General features: G+C 38.8%; 1 protein-coding gene across 1 annotated transcript; it reads right to left on the reverse strand.

The window, feature by feature from the left end:
• Positions 1 to 8,650: 8,650 nt before the first annotated feature.
• LOC140242562 (ras-related protein Rab-39B-like) lies at positions 8,651 to 10,816 on the reverse strand. The gene is made up of 2 exons (XM_072322305.1): positions 10,485 to 10,816; positions 8,651 to 9,378 (listed from the first exon to the last, which is right to left on the reverse strand). Exons 1-2 carry the CDS (start codon positions 10,733 to 10,735, stop codon positions 8,949 to 8,951), a joined length of 681 nt encoding a protein of 226 aa, XP_072178406.1. The 5' UTR covers positions 10,736 to 10,816; the 3' UTR covers positions 8,651 to 8,948.
• Between the last annotated feature and the right edge of the window lie 792 nt (positions 10,817 to 11,608).

Here is an 11,608-nt window from a genome sequence, read left to right on the forward strand (position 1 = left end):
AAAGCTTCACCTGAATGCCACCTCCAGCACTGAACAAAGTACCATGAATAGCTACACCCACAATGCTCATACAGTGAACCTGATGACATCACAATAGAAGGCCTGAAGCTAGTCTATATTCTCCTCAGATAGATCGCATACCATCAGTACTGCTGGAAACACCTAGCAGACTTGGATTGGAAAACACATCACAAAGCTACTTGAAATTATCCAAAATGCATATTTAGATGTATAGCTGTTGCAAGAATTCACAAATATGCCAAGAGAATGTATCTTCTCTCAGATCATCCAACATATTGAGTGTTTGCACTCATAATTAAGTCTGATATCGCACATGCTGTTAAGAAATCAAATATCTTTTATTTGTGGCTACTGCATTGTCGCACGTACACATATTACTTCCATGATGAGAACACATTGAAGTTCTTGATGTACGTTAAGATACTTGTACGAAGCGGAGCTTAATGTCTTACCCATTGCCCAAAGGATCCTGCCGGATAAATAATGTGCAAAGTCTGTGGCGTTTTTATCACCGTGAGGGGGGAATGGGTTAACTACTAATGTCCTAACTTGTGCATAATATATTAAAAATGAAGTCATACATGTCTTCACATATCAAAAACATCTACAACAGTTGACAGCAACTGCAACTATTACGACCCACCTCTACATTTTTGGTTGCCACAAGGCAAGATAATGCATTGTCTTTGCAATAAATTTGGTTTCTGTTACACAAATGAATGTATTTTTACACTTGTTATGTACAGCAAGAATTTTGAACAAATACTTCTAGTGAGACATCCGCCTATCACATTGGACTAAAACTTGCCATAATGTGGGACACACAAGAAGAAAGGATACAAGAAGTCTTGTAAGAATGGAGATGCCAGATCAAAAAATAAAAATAAATACCTTCAAAAAAAAAAAAACAATGTCATGCTAAAAAACAATGAAGGAAGACTACGACTACACACACAATTTCATCTGAACACAGAACTGTAACACTTGTCAGCAATCAAGGTTGACGACAGTAATATCATTCTAAAACAGACAAACCGTCACCCAAAGGCTTCATTGTCTGCAAGTATTCATTGACACTGAGAAAACAAAACAGAAACCGAGTGATTAATTCTAATCTTCTTTAAAAACAAGATACAAATGTGCATACTTGGCAGATCTATATTTCTCTATACCAGTGCAAATGACAGAAAGATCTAAGTTAGCAGTTCTATTCAAGCTTTAGTGCCACACACATGGAAGTCAAGACATAGACACAGATATAAATACAGTATAGATTTAAAAAAAAGTCATCACATTTCCATGTTTACAAGAAAGCACTAAGACACAAACCAGACCGGATACGATTAACTTTGCAAGTTGTACGTTTTTTTTTTGCAACAAGAATCTCTTTCTCTATCTCTCTCTTTTGCTCTCTCTTGACTCTGCAAACTTGTGCAATATAACATCACGGCTGATCATAACACCAATTTCCATCTACAAAGACTTGACAAAGACTCCACGTACTACCGAGGAGAGAGTCTGCAAATTTGTTGCAGAATATGACCGACACAATTTTAGTTTGCAGCAGTCCTACAATGGATGTGCATCCACCCCGCCCACAGCATACCTGAGAAGAGCCGGTGTTGAACATGCATGTTCTGGGAGAGAGCTGGAACACACTATTGAAACACAAGTTTAATACTCAATCAGATTGCCGGTCATCCGCAGACACAGCCCGCGGGCCAGTTTCAGAGAAATGCCCGCAGAGAGCTGAGAGAGTTAATTCTCTCCACCATCAATTATCTCGCCCATGCAGTGCCCCGAGGCTTGGTAATATTAACACACGTACTTTACGTGTCTGGCAACAACCAACATAAACACGGGAGTCCCAACCTCAAGCACTATTCCTTCTCATTTACAGGCAATGCAGGCCAAATTATCTAATCAAGTCCATGGAAGAACATGCTCTTTTTTTTCGGGGGGGGGGGGGGAGGGTAGGCGGTAAGCGGATGTCTACTGTAGATGTGAAGTTTCTCAACTGGCTGGAAGGAACTGCGATTTAGCGACGTAACCAAATGGGTAGGGTGGGCGAGTGGATGTCCCCCCCCCCCCCTTGTACTGAGCCTTTTCATCTTGAAATTAGAAATAAGTTAAGCAATTTGACACACACTTATAATTTCAATAGCATAATTCTTATTTATTTGTTATGTATGATGGTCTTACAAGTACAGCACTTTGAGAATTTTTCTCAAAAAACTTGTGGTCACAGGTGAATGAGTCTAGATTTATGACTGATATTTTAGATATCTATTTGGATTATTCATTTAGAAAGGAATATAACTGTTTTGATAAAACCATGTAGGTATCCTCCAGCCAACAAAAAGAATGAGGAAAATATACTCAATCCAGCATAATAAAGCGCACTTCTCATCCAATGTTTATTATTAATCTACCTGCCGCATTTTTTTTTCTCTCTCTCTGGGAGGCATGAGAAAATGATAGCTGCGCGAGTGAGCGTGAGATGGGTTGCTGGGGAGTGAGACTCACGCCATAGGAGTGAGACTCAAGCCATAGGAGTGAGACTCAAGCCATAGGAGTGAGACTCAGGCCAAAAGCGTGAGAATAGGTACACTGCAAAAAGTCCGGTGTTAAATATGAAACACCGAGCTGGTATTAAATTTCCGGTGCTCATTTATGGTGTTAGATTAACACCTCCGGGTGTCATTTCAAACTATAAAATTGTTTTTTGAAGAGTTTCTTAGTTACTACTCTTCTTGTTGATTTTGAACTTCAACAAGACAATCAAGAATTTTCCAATAAAGTACTTGATTTTTGAAAAAATGTGTAAACACATTTACACCACAGTAACACCAGTTGGTGTGGTCTCCCATTGAAGCTGGACGGGTGTTATACCATTGACAATAACACCAGCAATATCAAATCAACACCATGCGGTGTCATTATTTAATTAACACCAGCGCAGTGTCAGAATATCACCAGGTACAGTGTCAAATTAAGACCATGAAGTGCCAAGTAAACAACTTTCAACACCATCACAACATGCTTTCTACACCTGTGGGTGTGGTCCTCTATTGACACTTGATCGGTGTTAGATTTAACACCCGTGGTGTTAAATTTAACACCGATGTTTTTGCAGTGTAAGTCTGGTCCACCAGTGAACTACTAAAAAACAATGATCTCAATTTGATGCCAATTCATTTCTGCCACTGGATTCCCCCATGCCAAGGCAGAAATCCTCCGATGAACGGCGGTCACCGAAATGTCCGCAGCAACATCTTGATCTGGGGATAATTTTGTCATTGATGCTGCTGTTGGGACATATGATGCTGACTGTAGCAGATTAACAGAAGAACACATAGCAATACATCCACATGGAAAATAGAGTGTGAGAAATTATTCAAGCATGAGTGCCAAATGTGTGCTCCGATATGGAGAAAAATATAAACACATATAATATGAGGTACATAAGAGCAGCAAACCAAGTGCAACACACAAAACAGGAACTTATAGAGAGGGCTTTGACTATTTCTAGGTGCATATGGCTCAATAAATCTTGGACATGATGACAAGAAATTCAGAACTATCATCTTTCTTGCAATTAACATTGATGCTGTATGATCAGATGGCATCCATTGTTTTTACTCAAGTGTAAAATGCGCACACACTTCCACTGAAAAGACAGGGTATCAAATATTTGAGTCAGCAATTAAGTAACTTGTGTCTGAATTTGAATGTCGTTCGGGCTGATCATCACACTATGTAATTTTTTTTTCTGTTGAAATGTGACATTGATATATGGCCATTAATGTTGCAGGTTCAAATTAAGATGAAAAAACAAAATATAACTGAATGGTCTTCAATCACTTAAAAACTCCACTTACATGTATCACAGCTTTTATGATTGGCCTGCATATCTCTTTAATCCTGAGCTATTCCTATTAGGAGCCCAAAGAGCTGCTTATAGTAAGCCTCCCTACAGCGCCTGGAAAGACTCTGCACACAGCTTGTTATCTTCACCAGATAACAGGCATACAGTTATAGGGGAGCAAATTTTGGCTGGACAACGCAGCAAAGCACTGACAGTGTTTACATTGTCCGCGGCTGCCTTTCTGTTCCATGGTGTGCATACAAATAGTACAGAATCACATACATGTAGTACAGTGTTCGATTCTGTTCTCAAAGAGGCTCTGTTATATGTTCCACAAATGGAAGTAATGATGTTGCAATATGAGACCTATAAACCATGCTATTGAACTTCCCTGCACCCTGTGTGAATTGCAAGCCTTAAATCTTGTACAATTGTACATTATATTTTTCTTAATTTAGAGAAATACTATCTGGCTTTATACAATGAACATGATATGTATTACAATTCACTGGTATACTGAATGCAAGGAGTATACATGTACAATTACAATGCAGGTGTATGTGCATGTGTATGATGAGCAATTTGGAAATCGTACATATTGTACTACAGAACATGGCGATTAGGGATGACAATTTCTGTGGAAAGCTAGTTACCATCAATCTCAAACTACTCCAGAGAATCAACGGATGTCAGAACTTTGCTTGACCATCGACACTTGAGGAGAACCGGCGAAAGCACCAAATTCTCACAAAAACGACAGTCATTAGCCCCATTTCTCACAATTTGAAGGACCTCGATGACACGCTCACTGTGTGGCCCATGATCAAATTGCAATTTCAGCCTTTCATTTGAGTCGATGCAAATGTCTAAATTGCAGACACAACAAACATAAATTCCTCACATATTCCGAAACTACAGAAAATTGAATATCACAATGTTAGCGGACACTAAAATGCCATCTCTCTAATCTCCAGATCAGCGATCAACTCGTTGAGGCCAATCTGATCTACAGCACCCATGTTTTATTCCCTCCTGCTATAGTCAGTCAGTGAAATTGAGTTTCCACAAATTCTTTACACTGACCTCTACAATGATCTCTACCTTTTTCTGGACAGCAAGACCCATCTAGTTAAAAATTAATGATTTCTGCAAGTGTTTGAACTGCTGTTTACCCCTGTACTTAATTCGAGTATATATAGCATCATGATTCTGCTTTTCTAAGTGTTTTCTGCATGGAGTTATCACTTACGTATATCTCTACACACAATGATATTGGTAGTTGAACTTGTCCATTCATCCCTTGATTTGGAATTTAGATGTACATTGTAATGCATATAAATTTACCTTGAGCTTTGTCACATGAATTGATCTGTCATAGTCAGAATAATCGCAAGCATGAATAAGATAATTTTACAATATTACATATATTGCAAATATACAGTGTATCGCATGCTTTGTGGTTTTGATAATAAACCTGTTATCACATAATCTGAAACCGAGTGTATCCACTGAACTGCTTTGACAGTAGTATGGCTTAGTTTAGAACTGTAGTAACTTTCAATAAAATTTGATATGGTCTAATATTTATTTTCAAATTACGTAACTTTGACTTGCAGCAAATCTTCCCTTGGATTAAACAAGCCAAATTCTTTTCATAGTTTAACTAATTATGCTCAAGATGTTTGATCAAGTTTTAGTTAATGTCTCTTGAATTATCACGTCAGATATAAGCACTTGGAAACTACAGTGTATATGTTGGCTTTTGACCATAACCTTATGACTTCATACGGGACCTTTGACTTGAAATCTCGAAATCAAACAGAGGCATTTTTTTTTAATGCTCATATAAACAAACAGACTTCATCCATGTATCTCATATATTCTTGCGTCATTCGTGCGAACAAGAAAAGATTACCAAAGGACGGATGGACAACACATTTGGTACAATGGTACACATTTCTGGCACTACAAAGTGGCAATTAAAGGGTATAGAAATATCACTTCAGCCCCACTGACCACTATTAAAGCATCACTGGATAAATTTGCAGCGTACAAGTTGTAATGAACTCGTCAAAAAATCCAGACTGTGTCACTTGTCAAAGAGTGCGATGACTTGTATTTTCCAGCAAGTATGTACAGTACAATAATCTGTATTCTGATGTGATCTGGGATATTAAGCGGTACGTAGACATGTCATACATGTTGGTATACAAAGGAAACTGGTAAACCATCATATAATCAATTGCAGTTTCCACGATGCCAATACAGGGTGAAATACCAATACATCTAATGCATTTTTCCCCTCTGATTGCAAATCACACAGAGGTAGGACAAGGAGCCAGGGAATAATTTTCCTGGTATCGCATCGCGATTTGCCATGCATTTTTACACCACTGCTTCACAAACTATCTTTTGTGCAGCAGTTTACTTCCATAGAAGTATACATGATACCATTTGAAATACATGTATTGTTCATTAACTGGAATTGCTAATCAAATTTGAGTTGGAAAATTATTCCCTGGGAACTAATAAATACAAGTCATCGTATGTCTGCTGTGATGACAATATTGTACAAACCTCTGAAACACAATGTCCACATATGTATACAGGAAGTGCCTCTTCAGAAATGTTGACATATCTATGCTTTTGTTACAATAATTATGCATTGTCCATGCACATCACCTAAACCAAAATACAGTTAATAGCAAATATTTACAGCATTACTCCAAAGCCAATCCACAAAGATTCTAGCTCAGGAACTTCTTGAGAACGGTGTATTGTTCCAGAACATCTGTGGATAAATTATACAGCAACAATGTACAGCCCTCTCATGCTAAAATCTACATTACATTGCTTTATATCTTCTTTTGCAGTTGAGCAAAGTTTTGTATTGCACATTGTAATACGGTACTTAAAAATAAGCTTAAGAGTAACATGCATCTCATTCACTGTTTTATAGGAACTCTATACAAAACACCAATTTGACCATTTTGGAAATCACTCTAAAGTTGCATGTACAGTAATAAAACAAACCCTATGGCATGACTTCCTTCTTTCTTTATTTTTTTCCTTATCAAAGTTTCATCGGACAAATAATCATGCAAATGTAAACAAATCTGTTTACATCAATTGGAATTCCACTGGCAGGGATTTCAAGAAGAAAATCAGTTATCTTATGTGTTAAGAGTGAAAAAAATTTGAAGATCAGAACATCACACCTATTTACAGAAAATAAAAGAAACATGTGTACATAAATCATTTTAAACTTTATATTCTATCTGACATGCCTGGAGACAAAATATACCACATATATTTGAACACAATTAATGAAAATTATAGAATTACAGTAAGTACATACATGCCAAAAATCAAAGGAAACCACAAGTACTTGTCAAAACAATACTGAAATCCGCAAAATACGATGTACATAGCATGTGAGAAGGACGTCACCTACAACAATTTTAATTTTCTTTAATGAAAAGTCATTATCTGTATTATTTGTACAGATCTCATCCCTGCTAATTTAAGGTGACATCTACTAAACAAACAAATAATATTGCTAAATTCTGAAATGCAATATAACAAGGCATGTGTGTATAGGCAAATCATTATAAGTAATACGGGTATGACATGAACATGCGGAGTATGGACCTGTTAGTTTACCACCTGATTTGGCAATTACACATAATATTCAAATCTTTAATGATTTCTTAGCAATGATCTCATTTCCTGTCCAATCTAAAACTAAGGGGGAAAAAAATGACATCAGAAGAAAGAGGTGTACACTGCGTAAATTTCTTTCTTATTGTTTTGTTTTTGTTTGTTTTTTTTGCTTTTAATACTAATAATAGGGAGCTATACATGTACAAAGGTCTTTATAAATAAAGACCTTTGTACATGTATCTGTAAAGTGTACAATGTAGTTCGGTATGGCAATGCATGACAATTTCCAAAGTCAGGGACAAAGGAATAGTGTCTGCAGAAAGAATTTACCATAGTACTTGTGACAGCACGCCTTCGAAATGAATCACCAAATTGATGTCTGTTTGTATTACACTTTGACCAACTCAGCTTAAAAGGGGCATGTATTTGATGTGTTTTACCATGAGATGCCCTCAACAAGATATCTGGTCATTCATCTGGATATTCAAAGAGGTAACCATGGAACTATTTCTATCTGAGAAAGTTTATCTAAAGGGATCAGTGTCTTCACTCATATTGCCACCAGTGAGGTTGCAAAACAGGAGCTGTGGCGCTATGAGATATAGATCATATATCATTATAAAGACATGTGGGCACAGTATCGCTGAGCTTTAGAACATGCCCACACTAAACGAGATGTGAATGAGAATCAAGATTTACAAACGGTTTGTAAACCTCACTCCCAAGTATGTAGCCATTATAAGTACTTATTAAGGTATGAGAACACAGGGTTAATACGCTGTGCTGTATCTGTACATTTTGTCCCTCATTGTCATCAAAATCATGGGATGAAGGAGATATATACGGATGCATAATTGACAATGACAGCTTAGGCAAAGAGATTTCAGCATGTACCATAACATACATTGAAGCAAAAGGATGCAATAAAAAGGCCAGCTCTGATTGTGGCTCCTCAATGCTTTTGCCGATCATCGTCTATTAGGGTAACCTACAATATGTACACATCCATATACTTCACCCGACCAGCAGCATGGGGATTGTGAAATACTTGGCAATGATGTTATATCATTCACTGATGCTGAACGTAACTAACATAAACTGAATAAAATAATTTGTTGTATATATACAACAACCATCTCCATCTATGAACATGTCAACACACATGTAACAATGAAGTTACGGAGGACAGAATTTTTACTGGATATATGCAAGGTTCGATAAAGGTTGAAGTGTGTACATACAACTGTATGTGAAACTATAAAGCACACACATTTGCTTTGCAAATATACCGAACAATATAACATCCAATTAGATAAATTCTTTCTTTGATGTTTCTTTTTTTCTCTCTGTCTCTCTTCTAATACCTACTACAAAATAAAAACATCTGTGCATTGCCTCAGCAGCATATCCTAGGTTTCTCGCTGGGTTCCTCTAACCGCAGGGTCTCGCGGGGTGCGGTGAATCCGCCCTTGATGCCGTCCCAGCCCTCCATGATGCGCAGCTCTCCTTCCTTCAGCTTCACGTAGATCTCCTTGGCCATGACGGAGAAGGCCGCCTCCACGTTGGTGCACGCCTTGGCCGAGGTCTCGATGAACCGCATCCCGTACGCCTGGGCGAAGCGCTCGCCCTCCTCCCGGTGCACCTCCCGCGAGTCGCTCAAGTCCGATTTGTGGCCGACCACCATGTAGGTGGTGCTGTGCGGGTAGATGACATTCTCCTGCGCCTCAATCAGCCACTCCTGCAGGTTCTCGAAGCTCTGCCGATTTGAGATGTCGTAGACCAGCATCACACCAACCGAATTCCGGTAATAGGATGTGGTTATAGACCTGTGGTTAGAGTGAGATACAACAACTGTAAGCTAATTGTACTGTACTTCTCTTAAAACCCATGCATCCCATTTAGGCCTAGTAGGTCTATTTCATAAACAGACCTGATTATTCTATGTCCCTATTGATTGTGGATTATTTGTATTCATAGTCGATTTATATGTTTGTTCTTTTTTTGGTAATTGTAAAGCACTTTTTGAAACATGTTTGTCTTGAGCATTATGTAAATTCTCTTGATGATGATTATCATTATTATTATTATTATCATTATTATAAGTTTAAGATGTTGCTGAATGATTAACAGACAGACTGAAAAAATTAACTGCAAGTGGAGGGGGGCTAAGCTGTAACGTTACAGGCACTCTACACTCAACCTGAAGATGAACTCAATTCCCCAGTTTTCGGCCAGCCTCCAGAATCTGGACACTTATCATTCAGATCTAGCCAGCAAATTCACAAGGAAGTCACTTCCAAAGATCCATCTGAAATCCCCAATTTCGCTGTCAAAAACACAGAATCGGCGCAACTTTTCCAAATCATGTGCAAATTAAGTCCTGTTTCTGTACAGTTAAGAATCAGGGATCAGGGTCGCCGAAAAAGCACTAAAAATCTAGAAATAAATTTACACCGTCCTGTTGCGAGATTATTTGCTTATCGCAAGATCAGAGTGTGATGGCCCCTCAAAAACACAACGTCAAAAGAAAAAAAAAAAATCTCTGTAGGGCCTAGGCCTAGGTAGGGATGACGCTGATGCAGTGACTAACGTTAGAACTCTAAATGTACAGCACATTGACATTAAACGCACATAGTAAATTTATACGTCCGAATTCTGGAGCCGGCCCGGACTGATTCTGGTGGATTATCATGGTGATAACATTTTGGGATTCTGCGAAATTTTATGATGTAGGTTAGATCTATTTTACTTAACAAAATCAACATTGAGATAAAAGTAAAATTTAGTTTTGATAATTTATAGAAGTTGTAGATAATTTTGTATGTATTATTTGAGGCTTGAGCCGAACAAATATTGCAGAAAAGCTTAAGTGTTCCAAAACTGTCTAGATCGCCACACACAAGTGACACAAGCCCACTGTAATTAGGCCTACCTAAATCTCTCCTGCCCTGCAGTATCCCACAACTGCAGCTTGACTCTTCTACCCGGCGCAACTTCAATCAAGCGAGCGTAGAAGTCCACTCCCACTGTGGGGTCGGAAACCTCCACAAATTTGCCATCACAAAATCGACGGAGCAGGGAGCTCTTTCCGACTGTCGAGTCCCCGACCAAAATCAAGCGAAACTGGTACTCCCAAATCACTTCTGGCGGTAGTCCTGCTAACTCTTCAGAAGAGGTCGCCATAGCTGCATTATCCTAAACACTCCTGACGGCAAATTTTACAAGAAGAAAACGCCGAAGTCGATGAATTACAGTCTGTTCACTCTGGGATCTGTGATTAAAACGTACGGCTCGACCGCGTAGTGTATCGTGTACGATGTGCCGTTAGTTCACACACGATACACCGACGTACGTCGACTGACTACGACTGTTGGTACGGATGCGCGGTGGGAACCCGTGTACTCGAGCATAAGCTCCGCTCAGTCAGAATTTTAATTCGGAACCTTTAAAAATGAAGACAATACACTTCCGGGTCGTGGTCCAATGTAGTTAACTCACGTCCACTGTGATTGGTTCAAAATTTATCTCACTTCGTCTAATGACCAATGAGTAGATTTTTTTTTTTCTACGATCAGACCAACCTCATACAAAATAAAAGATAAACAACATCCCTCACGATGAAAAGTTAATTAATTGACCCTAACAAATATTTGGCTTTCTATGGTAATGTGACTGCAGTGCAGTGCAGGGTTCGAAAATAAAGTGGGGAAAAGTCGCGCTAGGGTTTTCCTGAGAGGCTAAATCAGCTAAACTTTCCTGTCAAAAAGTGTGTCTATCACTCTCTTCTCTCTTCATCACGCCGTGATATCTGCGTTTGCATGGTTTGAGGAACAACTTGATACACTTGGCTGGTGTAAACGTGCTACCGACTACGTTTTACGACCGCGGCGCCACCGCATGCTTCACATGCATTACGCGTACACACGCATGCATGCGCACGGGGGACGGTACCAAAAAGTAGAGGATCGATCTTTGGCTGGCTGGATGACTGATCGAATGTTTCATCACCAAAGCGAATACGGCGTGGTACACACATGGTGTCGCCTTGTGCTAGTT

This window comes from Diadema setosum, chromosome 19 (genome assembly GCF_964275005.1).
Source record: "Diadema setosum chromosome 19, eeDiaSeto1, whole genome shotgun sequence".
NCBI classification, from domain to species: domain Eukaryota; kingdom Metazoa; phylum Echinodermata; class Echinoidea; order Diadematoida; family Diadematidae; genus Diadema; species Diadema setosum.

Excerpts from the sequence above, each read along its gene's own strand:
- LOC140242562 (XM_072322305.1), bottom strand. The coding sequence starts at position 10,735 with ATGGCGACCTCTTCTGAAGAGTTAGCAGGACTACCGCCAGAAGTGATT. Across the intron at positions 9,379-10,484 it reads GCAGGGCAGGAGAGATTTAG|GTCTATAACCACATCCTATT; the intron begins GTAGGCCTAATT and ends CTCTAACCACAG.